At 41.1% G+C, this 18332-nt stretch overlaps 1 protein-coding gene and 1 long non-coding RNA gene across 2 annotated transcripts in view; one reads left to right on the top strand and one right to left on the bottom strand.

Moving 5' to 3' along the window:
* The window catches only part of LOC145455935 (discoidin, CUB and LCCL domain-containing protein 2-like), a 35215-nt gene extending 21752 nt beyond the window's left edge, over positions 1 to 13463 (bottom strand). Inside the window, exons 1-5 of the mRNA XM_080333967.1 lie at positions 13305 to 13463; positions 10052 to 10179; positions 7511 to 7587; positions 7319 to 7449; positions 6258 to 6437 (exon numbers count right to left, since the gene is read on the bottom strand). Coding sequence (XP_080190093.1) covers positions 6258 to 6437; positions 7319 to 7449; positions 7511 to 7587; positions 10052 to 10179; positions 13305 to 13374 — 586 coding nt within the window. The 5' untranslated portion in view covers positions 13375 to 13463. The remainder of the gene's footprint in view (positions 1 to 6257; positions 6438 to 7318; positions 7450 to 7510; positions 7588 to 10051; positions 10180 to 13304) is intronic.
* LOC145455937 (uncharacterized) lies at positions 8556 to 13469 on the top strand. The gene is made up of 2 exons (XR_013920465.1): positions 8556 to 8942; positions 9276 to 13469. It is a non-coding gene; the product is annotated as an uncharacterized LOC145455937 (long non-coding RNA).
* Positions 13470 to 18332: the final 4863 nt, after the last annotated feature.

The following is an 18332-nucleotide window of genomic DNA, read 5'->3' on the forward strand; positions in this document are numbered from 1 at the left end:
GAAGGTTTATCTAGGCCCTCCTCTCCATCTCATTCGCATAAGCGTATGGTTACCATATATTGGAATCAGGAAAGGAGGGCATTTTTGCATAATTTTCAGACTTACAATACTGGAGTAAATACTGGAGGACGTATGGCAACCCTACATAAGCGGTGACTCAGAAAGCCGAGAAGTGTGCCGTGCTACAAGTTGGCGGTTTTGGAATTAAAGATAAGAAATATAGGCCTGGTGTAAATGACCATTGTACTCGACAAACACCATAATTACCACAAATAACATTAGGGTTGAGTAGCCCACATCGTAAATGCCAATATTGCAAGTCTTCTCGCTTCGACGAACTTACGCGTAATCTCCACTTTCGCACGCTGCGCACAGACGTATATAATAAAAAGTCGCTAAAATTTGACCTAGCTATAGCAAGTAGTGGGGAATCTCGGCAGACTGGGGCTGTTGGCCACATCATCATGCAAGACGGGAAACTGTCCGCGGGCCGGATCCGAAGATGGAATAGGATTCGAAAGTAGACAGTCAAAACTCAGCCAATTTTATTTTATAACGGGTCCTTTCATAAATGAATGATCTGTTCTTCTTCAGCAAAAAGATTTGAGGATCTATTGTTTTCCGATGGATTACATACTCCCAAAGTTGCTAACAGTAGGGTTACCATCAATGTTCCCTCTAATGTTTGACGAGTCTGCGCAAACGCGCCAACTCACTGCGCAGGCCCATAGAAAACAGTGCGCAACCAGGCTCCCCATATGGTGATAAGCCTAATTTCTGGGGGGCATCGTCCCCCAGACCACCCTCGGGCCTTACGCTTTTTGCCGCTTCTTATCATCTATATTGGGTGTCCGTTTAGTGGGTGTTGTATAGCCTGGACGCGCGAAGCGCGAAAAATTCATATAACTCATGATTGAATCGGTCAATATGATCGAGAATTGCATATATATTGCTATCAATTTTTATCCTCTCTCTGCTCACGTAACCAGATTTACCGGTAGAGCTGATCGAGTAAGGAGTGTTGGAAAAGGTAGGACCCCTAAATAATAATCAAATATCTTCGCCCGTACCCGTTGGTAATGACTTCGGTACATGATGCTATTTCGTGTCCTCCTATCTGCTGTGTCAAAAGATATTGAAATCGCCAAAAACGTACTAAACTAAGACGTACACGATTTCAAATTGTTATTTCTTCTTTGAAAAAGTTGCATAAATTTCTAAAAAATTACTCCATGATTTATGTTTATTCACGAAATAATTTTGGTTCCCCTTCGAGCTCGGGCCGCCCAATTGGGGGGTTTGGGGTGCGGCAGTTACGGTCCTGTGCGTTACACCAGACGTGCGTGTATTCAGTCGAGTCACATGATTCATTGATAGAATCAAAATACAGCATTTACATTTAGTACTATTACACCAGATAATCACATTATGAGTGAAGATGGGGAACTAGGCTCTAAACATGATGTTGTCTCGACTTGAAGTTAAGCCATTTAGGGCATTTTTTTTCTTTAGAAAGCCGTCACGTTTGGGCTTCTGCTGAAATATTTTCGGGATATGCATCATAGCACACGTTCGACTCTGTGGTGTCGCAAAGGGCTAAGAAGCATTCACCCGCAATTGCGATAAACCTCGACATCATGGATATCGCACGTGTTCTGCGGTGTATATTTTCATTATTTTGAGGGTGTTTTGGCTACAGTTCGAGTGCGGTGGCTTTCTGAAGAAAATGAATGCTATTTTTTTCCATATTTTGCTTCTCTACATATTTTGCAGAGCGCACCTTTATCGCTCGAAAAAGAAAAATTATCACCTAATTTTACAGTTTTTTCTTCCGTTTTCACATGCCTCGACAACAGCTATGTTAAACGAATCGCACTTTTTTGCTAATTTGGCTTGGTGAGGAGATGAGAAACTACCCATTCGTTTTGCCATTATTAAAAGCGGTCAGTATAAACAGTAGGGATGGAGTGAACCTATGAAAGGTTCAGGTTCGTGTGAACGAGAACCTTTTTGAAAGGTTCTGTGTGAACGCGAAGGTGAACCTCATGACGTCACGTGACGTCATATTGCTAATTTCAACCCTACAATCAAGTGAAGTGATAGCCTATGTTAATTTACACGATGCCTAGCGAGTAGCGCCTACTCGGGCCACATATTGCCACTATGCTGAAGTACATATTGACCTTTTAAACGTCACCGAATGTATCAACTGGGGCAATCAATATCTTCCGTGGCTTTTCCAACGATTTCGACGAGGATTTGCAAGGAAATGTAAGCCCACGCCTTAACGGTCTGGCCCAGACCGGACAATGTATTCAGCGTCTGGGTATTGCGACGTTGATATTGAGCAGAGTGTAAGATGGGTTTCTTTCTATACTTGCTACCGATATTACCCCATTAACTAGTTATATAGACATCGGTAGCCGATACCCCAATCGCACGGATATTGTTTTTATGATACAATAAACATATGAAGTCAAGATTGACCCCGTATACCTGCTACATTTTTTAGATCAGACAACGAAATCAATTCCATTAATTGGTTAAATAAGCATCATTCGTGACTATATGTCCTGTATTCCGCTCCTGATACTGTGTCATTGCGGGTCAAGCCACAGCAGAGAGTCTCTAAATATTCACAAACGGACAGCTGGATATGTCGAGCAAACTTTTGTAGCAAAGCAACTAAGATTTTTGAGATTGTCAAGGTGCATGCTCGTTTATTGCATTGAGTGGCCCGCAGTTGAAATGCAATAAATTACAACCAAAGATGTTATAATGAAGTGTAAATTGTAATATATGAAAAAGGTTCACAGTGCAGAACCCATCAAGGTTCGTTTGTGTACGTGAACCTCTCAATTTCCGAGATTCACACACAGAACGCGAACGTGAACCTCACGTTCACACCATCCCTAATAAACAGTGCAGAATTAGCGAATATTCACTCAACGTTGGCCACACAGGCAAGCAGCTATAGCCAAAACACTTGTGGCGACACAAATGGACGCCTGTAACCGCAAGTGCTGTAGACCAGTGGTTCCCAACATTTTTCGGTGTCAGGGCAAAATTTAGAATTTTAGAGTACGGTGGGGGCCGCACGAATACACTCATCAAGTAGAGCAAAAATTATAACGAAGGGTTACCATACGTTCTATTTTGAGGGTAGTTTGTCTTCGTTTTTGATTTTTTGGAAAGTGTCCTCGGAGGACGCCCAAATGTCCTTTTTTTTAAATTTTGTCCTCCTTTTCAAGAATTTTGGTTAAATATAGGGCAAAATCGACAGAGATACAGTACATCATCAATGAAGTAACTCTCCCGCGGGTATTTCGGAAACTGAGCAGTAAAGTTGACCTTTTTTGTAGTCAACCGACCACAAAGTGGGGAAAATTTAGCATTTTTTCAGAATCTTCCACCAGATCTTTAGGTCTGAAAATTTTGAAGAAGTGTCCTCTTTTCAGATTTCCAAAATATGGTAACCCTATTATAAAGCATCAAAGTAGCCTACGTACCAACCAAATGATTGCAGCTGTATAGAATTTTTGTCTGCTTTCGATCAATAAAAGTTCAGTAAATAAAGTAATATTGAGCAGAACTGGACAGTCGCTGCCGGGTTTTGCCTTGACCATAGATTTCTAACATACGGATTGACGCACACTGCACAGCACATCACACACGGTTTAAACGCCGAGAGGCCTACTGCAGCCGGTAAAAGCAGCATAATTGGTTGTCCTATAACTGGCGATCCGAGCGTCCAAATTTAATATGTCTAATATGTCTGGTCTTAATCGAAAGCAAGTGTCGCACTGATTCAGAATACAAATTTAAATATGGCCAAGGCAATGAAACGAACCCAAAATAGTCATCAAAATATGAAAATTGATATTGCTCCGAGCAATCGCTCAACGCCATTGGCCATTCTTATGGTCATTGCGTTGCTGCGCTCCAATTATTCAGAACGGTCGACCTTCGGCGGCTATTTTGAAGTGGTTGTATTGCCCTGGCGAGATTTCAATTCGCATTTTTGGAATCACTGCTGCACTAGCTTTCAATAAAGACTGGACATATTAAATTATTCGGACGCTTAGGTCGCGAGCTATAGGACTACCAATTATGCTGCCTTTAGCCGGCTCAGCAGTACGCATCTCGGCGTATTCAACCGTGAGTCACGTGTTGTACATCTATCCGTAGATTAATTATCAATACCTATATCTATAGCTACTGCTCGTTCAACTAGAAAGTTAGGGAAAATTGTATTGAAACAGCAGTGACGTAACGTTAGCAGTCTACTCACAACTTTCCTGCAATTTTAATTAAAAACTCCAGACTCCAAGCCAAGCAAGAGTATTTTATAAACATGAATTTTATTTTATGTCATGAATCGATTTCTTAATATTTTTGTGGGGGCCGCAAGAAGGCTAGCTGGGGGCCGCGGCTGGGAATCACTGCTATAGACGGCGAATCGGGATTTTGTGCGATCATCTGTGACGTCACAATAAATCTGTGTAAATGGTGACATAGGCTACTATAGATTACTAGTGGACATACACGCACGAGAACGCACTTCAAATCAATAAAGCGATCGATGTAAATTAAAACACTGATGTGACGTCTTAATACCGGCAATATGCGGTCATTACTATCAAGACATAAGAGTCAGATATAATGATACGAATATTCAAGTCTGACTGAAGCAAGAACAATATCAGCGTATGACCTTATCGACGTTCAAGCGAATCGAATAAAACCAAAATTTGTGCTGCTGAGAAGCTGATGTAATTCAAAGCCCTTCGGTGCACAGTTGTAGCATTTCCCGATCAACGTTTGCAAAGAGATGGATCTTTTAAACAATATTGGTGCTTGTACTTGCATAATCTGCATATTATCATATCTCACCATACATGATCAGATTCGCCTGATGGAAGTGATGACTTCGAAAATTCAAGGCATGTAATTGCACAGTAAATCTTACGCAATGCTCATGCCACGCGGAAAAGACTATTCGTTAGTTTCTCGCAGATTAACTTCGAGCTAGCCCATTGTTATTTATAACTTTGTCAAACCATGTTATTTCGCCATTCCCAGAAAAGATTGCGCTTTTGAAATGATATCAGTATCTCTCACGCGTACGGGAACATACTAAAAGAGACATCTCTTTCGTGAGGCGCACGTGATTGCAAATTCTCGTTTCTTCACGGAGCGCAATATCTACCTTTGCGCGCGGGCAGCACTTGTACCTCAGTTTCAGACTTCAGCGATAGCAGTATTTGCCCCTGGCAATGTTCCTTCTAATTTTTCACAAGTCTGCGCGACTGCACGGTCCCTTGGACAACAGTGCACAACGACTAAAAAAAAGTCATCACTTCGGATTTTTTGTGCGCAGCCTAGATTTTCTGTGCGCAGAGACCGTTTCAGCACTGCGCATTTGCGCACGTGCGCAGCTTAGAGGGAACATTGGTTACCATACGTGCTCTTTCAAGAGGATTTGTCCTCTTTTTTGACATTTTTGAAAGTGTCCTCGGAGGACGCCGTTTTGTCCTCTTTCTTGAGATTTTGTACTCTTTTTAGAGAATTTTGGTCAAACTTACGGCCAAATTCGACTTAGATGCCGGAAATCAACAACGAGGTAACGCTCCGGCGGGTATTTGGAGAGCTGAGCTATTTTTTCAGTCAACCGACCACTATGTGGAAAAAATTTACCATTTTTTTCAGGATTTTCCACCGGTTTTGCAAGTTTGAAAATTTTGAAAAAGTGTCCTCTTTTCAGATTTCCAAAATATGGTAACCCTAGTTGACAGTGGTTAATGTCCAGTATTGCCGCAGTGCGAGAAGAACTCCAGATAATATTCTTCTAATTTGCCGAAGGATTTTTTATTTATGAGTTGACAATAAAACATATAACAATTATTTTCTAAAATTGCCAAAAATTTTGCGGCACACCTGGGGATATGTGGTTGCACAAGACGCCCGTTATGAAGAAATGCAATGATAATTTCGAGATCAATGCATGAAAAGAATTTCTCAAGCGCCCTTAGAACGAAAAGCGTCACAAATCTCGCTATAGTGATACCAGCACATTCATCGTTTCACGAAGTACCTCGACCGTGACGTTTTATGGCGTAATTAGCTGCTGGGATTCGGGTAGAATAGTAGATGCGAGTTATCATCGTATAGAAAAATTCATTATTTACATTGTAGCATCTCAGAGTAACTGATACATGCCAAGAATACGGCCCCACTAAATACGAAACTATACATACCCGAGCTAGTCGTAGTCGGAGAGGGTACAATACCATGCCAAGTTGCATCTTCTAGGCACGTTGCGTTGAAGACAGTCTTGTCAGAATGCAGCGTGAAAACTCGCACACAATTATACCCGCAGCAAGAGACGTCGTCTGCATCTGCACTCGCCACAGGCTCGTAAAACGTCAAGTTACAACCTGAAAACCACATGGTGACACTATTGCAGAATAATTAACGTCCCCACAAATGCGCATGTTATTCTATGGCTCAGTATATAGTTTGTTACCGTGGCTCGCGGGCTGAACAGCAAGGCTGTTGTGACAATTTCGCTACAATGTAAGACTGTAAGTGATGGAAGTATATCCAATCACTATACTTTCTACGATATCTTAAAGGAAAAAAGTAGGTAGTTTCACTTCACATAAGGTTAAAGTAGAAATGAAAGTAGTCTGAAGAAAAAACACATGAATATATATTTGAGTACCCCAAACCGTAGAACTACTTTTCCCTGTCTGTGCAACACCAATCCACCAGTCTTCTACAAAATTCAATCAGTTTTATTGATGTCAATATTTGGAATAAGTTACCACCTAATCTCCGTAATATAAACTCTTGTGGGTTCAAAAAGCAATCTTTAGATTTCCAGATCTCTAACTACCGTATTTGCAATGGCCATGTTTAATTGTTAATTGTTCCGTGATGCTGTGCGTTGTTCTTTTGGTTCCAAAATTTTTGTTTTCTGTTTGTTTTTATAAGTTGGTCCAATAATTGCGCCTCTCCTGGGTGCCTCCCGTCTACCTTGCATGTCGCATTTCACCGTGTTGTACTTCTGTTGTGTTGTGTGTGATGTTGACCTCATGAACTGTAATGTGGACAAAATACGTTGTCTCTCTCTCTCACTCTCTCGTGGGTACTTGAATACTTGGCTGGACGTTTAGTTAATACGCGATTTCGATTCGAACCACCCACATACCCGATTCTACCTAATACCCTTGGCTGAGCGCACAATTCCGAGGATACATGTCTTGTCTAGCAAGCGATTATCATAATACTCGATTAGAATTGCGTACCAACTCACATTTGACTTGAATCGTAATGGCTGGTGAAACATCATTTACGGTACAGCCTCCGCTAATCACCGTGATTTGCTGACCGTTGTCGCGTGGAGTGACTGAAGGAATTGTTAAACTGTGGCTACCTGTTGAGGAACTGAAAATAAAGCAGAACTCATATATGCGGTACTGCGAATAATATTGTCGGATGAACAGACCTCGGAATTCCTCGTGGATTCGATAATATTTCTTTGAGCTCACCGGCGCTTGAGTATCGACCAATGGAAAGGTCAGTCTGGAATGTAAATATGATTTATATCCGATCCCCGAGCGGAATAATTCAATGTGTTTATTTTTCAGGAACGTCCAAGTCAGCTCGATCTGCTTCAACGTATACATCAATATCTTTCCAAGCTAACGTACTTCTCATCGGTTATAGAGCAGGCTGTATTTATAGAAAACTTACACTTTTACAGTTTTTCAATTGAAGTAGATAATCGTCACTGTTTTCTTTTCTCAAGCTGACAAGTAGAGTAGAAGGTATCGGTTTTGGGTGAATTCGCGTCACGTTTATGGGTTAAATCGTCATGGCTAGACGTTGCACTGTTTTCGTAGCCATCAAATCATCCCGGGAGTTCTCAGTTCTCACATGCGATTGAATGATGATAGTCAGCAACGCATCGCCCAATATCAGAGATGAGCGGATTTGGAATTTCTATGTCCAAATCCAATCCAAATCCGAACATTCAGATCCAAATCCAAATCCTAATCCATAACTTTTTCATATTCAAGTCCATGTCCAATCCTAATCCGATTCCAACTGGAAATTCAGAAAAAATACTAATTTATGCAATGGAGGGATTCGAAAATTTTCTTTCACAACCAACGATTCACTTGATTCAAGATAGGTTACTAACCATAATTACATTAATAACTGATCTTAAACAGTTGGTTCGTGGTACAGAACTTGAAGATCGCTTTAAATACAACATCCATTGTAGTAAAATGTTTATTCAACTCGAAGACTTTTCGGGTGCCTCTTTTCAAGAGTTAACGGCACACTGAAGGGATTTAAACAGAATGAAAAGCAAAACCAGAAAAGCGAAGTATGACGCAACAATCAGAAATTACATACCATGAAGTCCGCAATGTAACAATGGCAACAATAACAAACTTGAAGTGTACGGTACTATAGTAACATAGCAATTTGAAACTAAACAATAACAAACACGCACTAATGGGAAATTTGTTATACAGAAGTTATAGAGAAAATCTTTTTGTCTACATAAAATAGGCTTGGTCAATTGGATGATTGTTGATTCTAGGGCTTTCAAATGCAACAAGGATCTGCCTCGCGCAATGACAGTAAACATCTGATCTGAACTGATCTGATCTGAAGAAAGTTTGTCGCCATTCGCCACACATTTCAATCTCCCAGAAAATCGGTAAATCCAATCCAAATCCTAATCCGTTCTGAAAAAAATGTCTAATCCAAATCCAATCCAAATCCGACAAAATCTCACAAATCCTGTTTTTTCAAAACCTAATCCTAATCCATGCTCATCTCTGCCCAATATATATATATTCTATTAGTTGTCACTGGTCAGACCTAACATTTTCGATTGCCACAAAAAGCAATTTTGGCATGTAGTGAAAATCTCTCGTGCTGCAGCAATTAGAGCTTATTGTCTCTGATGATCTGTATAAAAGTACAGCTAACCAATCGTTTTGGTGCTTGGCTATACAATACTCATCTCGAGAAGCTGTTGCCTTGGGTGAAGTTCTTCGTATCAGATATATGCTCAAGCTCAATACAATGGTTTATTCGACGTTGATGCAGTAGTAGCGTATAGAGTCTCAATCATAATCCTCTAAAACACTTGTTACAGACACTTATATACGAGTCTCGACTCTCGAGTACTCAAAACAAGAAGCAGTTTCTTATTCCAGACATAGCGAAATATCATGGGCGAGTGATCACAGCTGGATAGCTGCAGTGCTACTCACACCCGAGTAGATATTCACGGCAGTACTTTTAACATCTACAGGATAGTGAGGTTGAAATAATTAAAAATATAAGAAATAATTCAGTAGTTATAAGGTGTCTCCATGTGTTGACATCTTATCGCCGTGTTGTTTCCGGATGCATCGTGCTGCACTTGTGCGTGTATGTCTCGCGTACTCTTCGTGTACTTGGAATCGTAAATCATTCTTGAAGTTTTTGAGTTGCAGTCGACCAATTGTCTCGTAAACGTGCAGTGGGCTCAGTACTTCTAATTTTGACTAGAGTATAGGATCGATGCTACTTCAACCACTTCTGTTCTGTAGTCTCAATTAAAGGGATATTAATAAGTCGTTACTAATCTTACTACTCCGCTTGACACACACATTGCTAGAACTCGCGAATACACGTGACATCTTTCCGTTCCCATAACACATATACCAACAATTCAAGGCAAGGAAACTCTATCACCGCTACTTGAAAGAGAATGGACGCCTCACGAACAATCACCAACATAACTGCTTTCCCCCATTTCCATAGCTCAGATAACTCAGGGTCTCAGTCCATATCGATTCCTTAACTTCTGTAACGGCGGAAGACAATATTAAGAGGCGCACACGTTTTTGACGAATTTACCATCACTCCTTGCATGGTATCAGGTATCAGGAACGATTGAAACGAGAAGATTTGCTACGAATAGTTACGCGGTATAGATAACTTTGTCACAGTAATGGAAGTACTGATTCATGCAACTTACGTCGTTCAATTTCCACGTGACCCGATCAGCAGTAGTTAATACTTCACCCGACACCGATACATTGAACGTAGCATTGGCGTCGGTAGCTCTTGTGTATACGAATGGTTGCGATGGATCCCATGTGCATGCTGTGCAAAAATGATTTATTAACGAATGACATTCAATAAATTGCCTAACTAACAAAACTTTATTTGATATCAGCTTTCAAGATTATATCCCGAAAACGTACGGAAAAGTTTTACGTTTCAATAGACCAGCAAAAATTCCATCCGGCCAAACTCTCTAACCAGCTGCGTCGTCAACCACAACGTTGATTTACAAGTGATGAACATTCCATATAAACTTCATTTATACCTGGCATGTATACATTGTAGTTCGGGTTTTGTTTTGTTTGGTATTCATGGTGTTTCGACTACATCGGTCATTTCACACGAGGCCGATATTCCGTATTGACCGACTTGAAGCACGGCCCACTTCTAGGCTTTTATAAGACACCGCTCACGCGGATCACGTTGCGAGGGGGAGCATAGATAAACGTCCAACACTTAGATAGGAATTCTGAAGTCGACCTCGGCCGGACTCGAACCCACATCCCATTGGTGTTGTAACTGTGCAGTGTGCATCATACCACTACGCTATCCAGCCACTTCGCAGTACTGGTATTCGGAAAACATCGTTTTTCGATGGGATTTTACCAATAAGTGAAGTAATCATTAATTCATTAATCAATTCAACATTACTAAAGGAAAAGCCTTTTACTTCGAACACTTCTATACGAGTGGTTTAATGGTGACGTCCATGGATTAGGCCAGTGGTTTCGAACTTGTGGGTCATGATCCAGTACTAAGCCACCAAGACATTTTCTATATGGGCCACAGGCCCACAGAGTCACTGGAACAAATCTTACTGTTTCGTTATAGCCTACTGCAGATATTCTGCTCTTTGTTTTCAAATACATATTATCTTCAAAACAATAATTATTTAGCAAGAAGATCATTGTCTCCTAACAATGGTTTTGGCTGCTGTGTTGGTAATTACCTAACCATAGTGTCCTATATGGTGTGGACACAAGCTCAGTGAAATTGGTCAACATCAGAGGTCTCAAACACGCGACCCGCGAGAACATGTTAAGCAGCCCGCGACGGCATTTTGGAATTTCAAGTATTCGACAATATATTCAAGTTTCGCATATTTTTTTAGATATGCGAACTTCAAGTTCACCCTAAAACTACTATAAAATCACTGAAATCTCAACAAACAACAGTACTGCACCAACACATCACTTTTAAAAGCTACCATACGGTGGAAGATCAGCTATTACGTCACATTTCTAGCTCATGGTAATAAAACATCAGGCGTTTATGATTCGTGACTGAAAATTGTGATTTGGTTTGGCCCGATCTTTCGTAAAATTACTCGATTTCGGCTTGACTTGGTGATTAAATAAATATAAGTCTCGAGTTGAGTCGGGTCAAACGTTAAAATCAGGAAAGGAATTGCGACTCGGAACGGTGACTTGGTAGTCCTAGTCGCAACAATCTATGAAACTGTCAAGAGGAATTGTAATATATCAAAAGGTCGTAGCTAGCGTTGCGTAGGGTATATATATAGCTATCTAATCAGGTCAGTATGGCAACCATCGGCATTATGCGACCCTCGTGACGTATAGTTCGTTGCATGCTGAGTGTTGTTTGTCCTCTTTAACCATGTCATTATCTGTGGCGAGTAAGGTAGTAGTACGCTCCACTGCTGTAACACCAATGAAGTCATCGGCGATTGGACATCTCTATTCCAGGGGTTCTTGAACAGGGCCCGTAGACTCTTTCGGCGTACGAAGCACCACGTCAGGGAGTACGAGATGCATTGTGGAATCAGACCTATATGCTGTGGAATACTTTTTGGCTAATTGGACAATGGCCTTAGCGTTACGCGCGATTTTATGTGAATCGGCTTTCTGATATTAATATACGTACCATCAGAAATTGTGTTGAAAATGAAAAGGGGCTACAAGAGATATTGCAGGAAGCACGAGAGGTACGACCGCTAAGGTTAAGAAACAATGCTATTACTATGGCTCAATAATGATTATATAAGATTTTGTGCAACGCATTTGAAAGTAGCTGCCGAAGAATGGGCGTGCCACCGCCCATAGAACGGCGAGAGGACTGATAATCACGAAATCACGGCTCTTGATTGACTAATTGGCTATGCTTCAATGATCACGAAAGCAGCAGCCGGTAGCCGCGAAGGTCATCTAGTCTGATGACACCGGCATCAAACAGGTACACTTAATTTTGAACAGTCTGGCTGTAAAAAATGTTTAGCTAAAAAAGGAAAACAGAAGAAAAATCAAACGATGGTAGCAAATGATCTATGAAGCAATTTCTGGGCGAGGTAGGACAACAGTCTTAACGAAGTCTTAACGGCTTTCCTGTGAGCTTCTTTTTGGCCCATTGTTTTTTTTTTTATCAATAATATATAGAATAAGACATTTCAACGGAGCATTTGTAAGATTTTCCAAATTATGGACAACCCTAATGTTCAGCTCCTAGGCTACATTATAATCACCCTACTGCGGCGTTGTGCCTTCTCTCTAGTTACCACTAGTAACAAGTCACATTGACAATCAACAACACATTGGCATCCAATTTCTGTAAGGGAAAAAGTGCACATTGAGTTCAGAGTTTTATGGAGAATGGACGGAAACGCAGTTATTCAGCCCGTTACCTAGGGTTACCATATTTTGGAAATCTGAAAAGAGGACACTTTTTCAGAATTTTCAGACTTTCAAAACCGGAGGAGAATTCTCAAAATATGGTAAATTTTTCCCACCTTGTGGTCGGTTGACTAAAAATAAGAATACAGTTTTTTCCTTCACATTGTCAGGTGCATGGTTGACTAAAAAAAGGTCAACTTTCCCCTCAGCTCCCGAGATATCCGCCGGAACGTTGCTTCGGTGCTGATTTACGGCATCTGATTCAAATTTTGCTATAAATATTACCAAAATTTCCAAAAAAGAGGACAAAATCTCAAAAAAGAGGACAAAAGGACGTCCTCCAAGGACACTTTCAAAAAAGTCAAAAAAAGAGGACAATAGTCTTCTTAAAAGAGGACGTATGTAACCCTACAATTACCCCTTCTCAATGAGATAGCGGGCCCGACGACTACTAGAAAGCTCATGTGGGACCCCAACTTGAGAAGCCACAGCCTACCCTACATCATTAAAATTTGCGGATATTGCTATTATTCTTACCTTGTCCATGAACGCGACAATGAATCCCAAATATGACAACCAATGAAATAATCAGGACACTTCCGCGCATTTTCCCCTCGTCTTATCCGCATAGATTCAGCACAGCACAGATATGAGGCTATTAAGATCACTGTAATGCACTTTCAATAGTATGTTTCGAGTGCGTGGTAGGGTTATGTAATAACGAAAGAAAAAAAATCTAATAAATAATACACTGTTGCGTTACAAGCCAGAAGCCACAACACGTCGTCATACTTCTTATGGCGGGAAATTAATTCTTTGTGAGCGCAAGAGCCGTGTGTTACGCCTTGAGCTGCACTCGTATATCGCAGGGATATCTAAAACTGGCATATCGATAGACATTCAACAGCTCAGAATTGATATAATTGGACAATGGACATAACGTGAGAAGAACGTGTGATCTATTTGCCTGTTTTAGCAGGAGCATTCATACATTACAAATTTCGCGTCGCAACTAAATCATAGTCAAGACACTCGAATTATGCACGCTGCATTGTACAAAATACAGCATGGATGTGTGTAGTACACCGCATCGTGGGGTGTCTTTTTCTGAATGGCTTGACGTATTAGAAATACGGAATAACTCAGAAATATTTCCGAGTTAATTTTCAAGTCATCACATATATAGGCTACTGCTTTGGAAGAACTCGGCACCTCTCAGCCTCAATAGTCGTGATCACGTCATCAATAGCGATTCTTTATTTATTAGATTCCATATTTTCATTTGCGTTTTCGATATGGGTAATTCCATCGGCGGTGACATCGACGACAAAACCACTGCGGTATGCCTTTGACCGGCATCATAATATCATTGCAACCAGCGTATACAAAAATTATTTAAGAATCGTTTGTGTGGATTATGGCAACTAGCTCAGATATTCTCGCAGTTGAATATCTATACTACCATACAGACTTGTACAACTATATAATTCTAGTTGTCTAATTTCACTAAATTGGATCTAAATGCCAGTAATCTAATTCTCAATCTAATTTGGAAAAACTGAAAATTTTCTAGTCGACCAGGCATGCTACCATACATCGCACATGTATGAATGTGAACCCATCTTGGGCTTCGCAATGGTGCAGGTGTTGTGTCACCAAAAATGTAAAAGTATAACCTATAACTCGCCTTAGACCAGTTCTAGAGAGAGAGAGAGTCTTTATTTTCATCCAACCAAAATACATAACAAACGGCAGTGATGGTGGTACAGAAAATATGCATGTACAGTATTCTGTATTAGATAGGAATGATCGATAAGACCGTGAAGGTCATCTAGTCTGATCAGACCAGCATCAAACAGGTACACTTGACTCTGAACAGTCTGGCTATAAAAAATGTTTAGTTAAAAAAGGAAAATAGAAGCAAAATTCAACGATTGTAACAAAAGATCAATGTGAGGACAAAGTGCTGTGCATGCATTTCCCCATACTACAATTCCATATTGCAGGTGAGAGTGGAAAAAAGAGAAGTAGATGGTTCGTAGTACTGATCTGGAAACCAAAGATTACAGACGGGTCATTATTCCCACACACCGAAATAGTTTTGATATTGTGCATTCAATATGCTGCTTCTAAGACATTTTGGCACCAATGGTGACGCCGAGATATTTTGCTGAGTCACATATGGAGATTTGTTTATGATTGATGTTCAGTGTTCACAGTGAAATTATGATTAACATTATTTAAAACGAGCATCTCGGTCTTATCTGCATTCAAACTTAGTTTGTTTGCTTGCAGCCATCTCGACACTTTTGGGAGTTCCCTATTTACAGATGCATGCAAATCATCGACAGTGCTGGAGGTTATAAAGAGGTGAGTATCATCAGCAAATAGGGTTGCGCGGAATAAAGATGCATTACCAATATCATTCATATGAATGAGGAAAAAGTCGGTCCAAGGACTGAGCCTTTAGGCACCCCACAAGTTTTATCTCTGGTAGTCGTTCTTAATGTCCCCAGTTTAACAAATTGTTTGCGGTTTGACAGGTAGCTTTTAAGTGGAGTTGCTGCAATACCCCTTATTCCATAGTGTTCTAGCTTGTATCTTCATATTCTGTGGTTAACTGTGTCGAAAGCTTTGCGGAGGTCGATGAAATGCTGCAGCCACTTTTTTGCTTGGTGGTTTTGTAAAGTCCGTTACAATTGATAGCATTACATGATTGGTGTTGTGGTTTGATCTGAAGCCATGCTGAGTCGGAGACAGTACTGCATTCAATTCAAAAAAATTCGTGAGTCGGCAGTCAATCAGTTTCTCTACGTGAAAGCTATGAGAACACTTTTTAAGGAAAATTCGTCCGCAGACATACCTCCGCAGTATATCCGCACAAAGACTGCTGGGACATAGATAACACATCAACTGTGACGAACAGTAAGTTCAGACTAAATTGGAAGTCAGCAATCCATATTCGTATCGCTTGTCGCACCCAGGGCCGTAACTGCCGCGCCCCAAACCCCCCAATTGGGGGGGGCCGAGCTCGAAGGGGGCCCAAAATTATTTCGTGAATTAGCATAAACTATGGAGTATTTTTTGAAAATTTATGCAACTTATTCAAAAATTTTTAGCGCTGCGCGCGATTTCACCTCGCCAAATATCTTAATTTTTGGGTCCTCTTCCTCCAAGAAAAAATACCCAAGATTTATAGCAATGGGCATATCGGTGTTGGCCATTACCGCGCCACGACGCACCAAGACATATAAAGTTTTAGGACATGTAACATGCGATTCCAAGAAGTGTGCCAAACTTATCGGCAGCGAGAAAACCTTTGCTGTAAAGGACTGCCCTTATGCTGACCGAAAACTTCGTTATATATACAAAATACATATAGGTTTAATTGTCCATATAGGCACCTAAATGACTGTCGCCGAATGTTCCTGTCTCGGCAATCTGAACCTCACAAGAGAAATAACATCCCGCAGGAAAAAATTAAATGCCAATCCGAAATCGTGTGATCTTTCAATTTAGTACGTTTGGGCGATTCTATGTTTTTTTGATATAGCAGATAGGAGATCACGAAATAACATCATGTAACGAAGTCGTACCGACGGGGCCGCCCGCCCGCAGATGTTCAATTATTATTTACGGGCTCTACAGTTTTAAAGACACCTCACTTATCTTTACCGGTAAATCTGATTACGTGAGCAGAGAGGAGTAGAAATTGATAGCAATATGTATGCAATTCCCGATCTTATTGACCGATTTTATCATGAAGTATCGAAAATTTTCGCGCTTTGCGCTGGCTCACTAAACAGTACAACTATAATTTCGTGGCAAAAGCGAACAACGTGTTGGGGGTCAGTTTCTCACCCTATGGGAGCTCAAGACTCAATTTGTTTGGGGAGCTGAGAGCCTGACGAAGTGCTGTTTTGTTCCTGCCAACGGGTACTATACACCCGGAGATGTTTACTTATTATTGAGGGATCTACCTTTTCAAACACACCTCACTCAGATCTACCCGTAAATCAGATTACGTGAGCAGAGAGAGGATAAAAATTGATAGCAATATATATGCGATTCGCGATCATATTGTCTGATTCAGTCATGAACTATAGAAATTTCACGCGCTTCGCGCGTTTAGGCGAGAAAAGCTGACTCACCAAACGTACACCCTATAGGCTATAGCTGACAAAGATGGATAAACATCGTATAGCCTAAGGGGGGTTTGGGGGGCGAAACCCCCCCCCCCAAGAACTTCGGTTTATCACCATATGGGGGCCCAGGACCAACGTTTTGGGGGGGCCTGACGAAGTGCTGTTACGGCCCTGGTCGCACCTTACGCCTATTCTGTACAAATGTAGATCTACGTGACCTCAATATTGCCTGGTTAATGTCTCAATACGATCACTTTGCCCCTTGCATAATATATGCTACACGAGATACGTAAGTTAACTGGTTGCTTTCCTTGGGTATGAGGCTCAACGAATGCGTGCAGCGTACGATTACCGTTCATAACACTTCCATTACTTCCAAACGCGATATTCTGAATGACTCACAGTACAACTATGCGTTCGATGATCGAATGACGCATCCGAATGATGTAATTTGTGATTGCTATTTCACCAATATTTCCTCAATACTCAATGTTTGAAGAGGCTTTTGATGGTACGAGGTACACAATTCAATAATATATTATAAAATCATGAAAGCTTCGTGGGCACTGGGCACTCTCCATTGGCTGCGATGAGTCGAACAACAAGGTTTCATATGACTCCCCCAAAAGAGCACGCTATACCTTGATTTGAGGATCGATTCCCATCGGTTGTTGGATTTCAAGGCAGCGCTGAAGTCACGAATGGGTTCCATCTTCTTGCCATACAATTGTTTGCTCTCTCGCACACGGGTAGTATATGCTGATCAATTTATCAAGCTCATGGGCGCTTTGCGTTGTGATTGGCGCATGAAGTTGATTGGTTCATCAACGGATGGAGCTGGAAATATTACAGGCCATACCGCAGTGTTCTCGACCCTAGTAAGGAATGAATCGTTGTGCAAGGAAGCTTTTTATCGTTTGTGCGCATCAGCTGGACCTCGTCACAAAGAAGGCAGTGACTAATCTCGACGAGAGAGAGAGTTATGATATTCTTTTTCGCCTGCACCATCGAGATGCTTTGACGACGGAGTTCCGATACGGCCGTGAGGTCATCTAGTCTGCGCCCCCGTTTTCTTTCTCCTCCATGCTATCCGTCATTGCTGAGCGCCTAGCATGATAGCGGATACCACTTTTCGAGTCTTTGGTATGACCCGGCCGGGGATCGAACCCACTACCTATAGATCGAGAAGCCGGACGCATAACCATTACACTATCTCGCTCGATAATTGTGTATTAACATTCATGAAGCCGTTGACTGAAGTTATCGGGTACCTTCGTCGGCAGAAGACGCTTATACAAAGTATGGGCAGTACGAAGTGCCCGTACTATATCACGGTTTGGTAGAAATCTTTGGCGAAGGTTTCAAAATGGTTATTAGCGAATCGTGAGAGAGTATCAACTTACATGCAACAGAAGTCTTT

This window comes from Botryllus schlosseri, chromosome 14 (genome assembly GCF_051294905.1).
Source record: "Botryllus schlosseri isolate E-star chromosome 14, Bs_hap1, whole genome shotgun sequence".
Taxonomy (NCBI): Eukaryota; Metazoa; Chordata; class Ascidiacea; order Stolidobranchia; family Styelidae; genus Botryllus; species Botryllus schlosseri.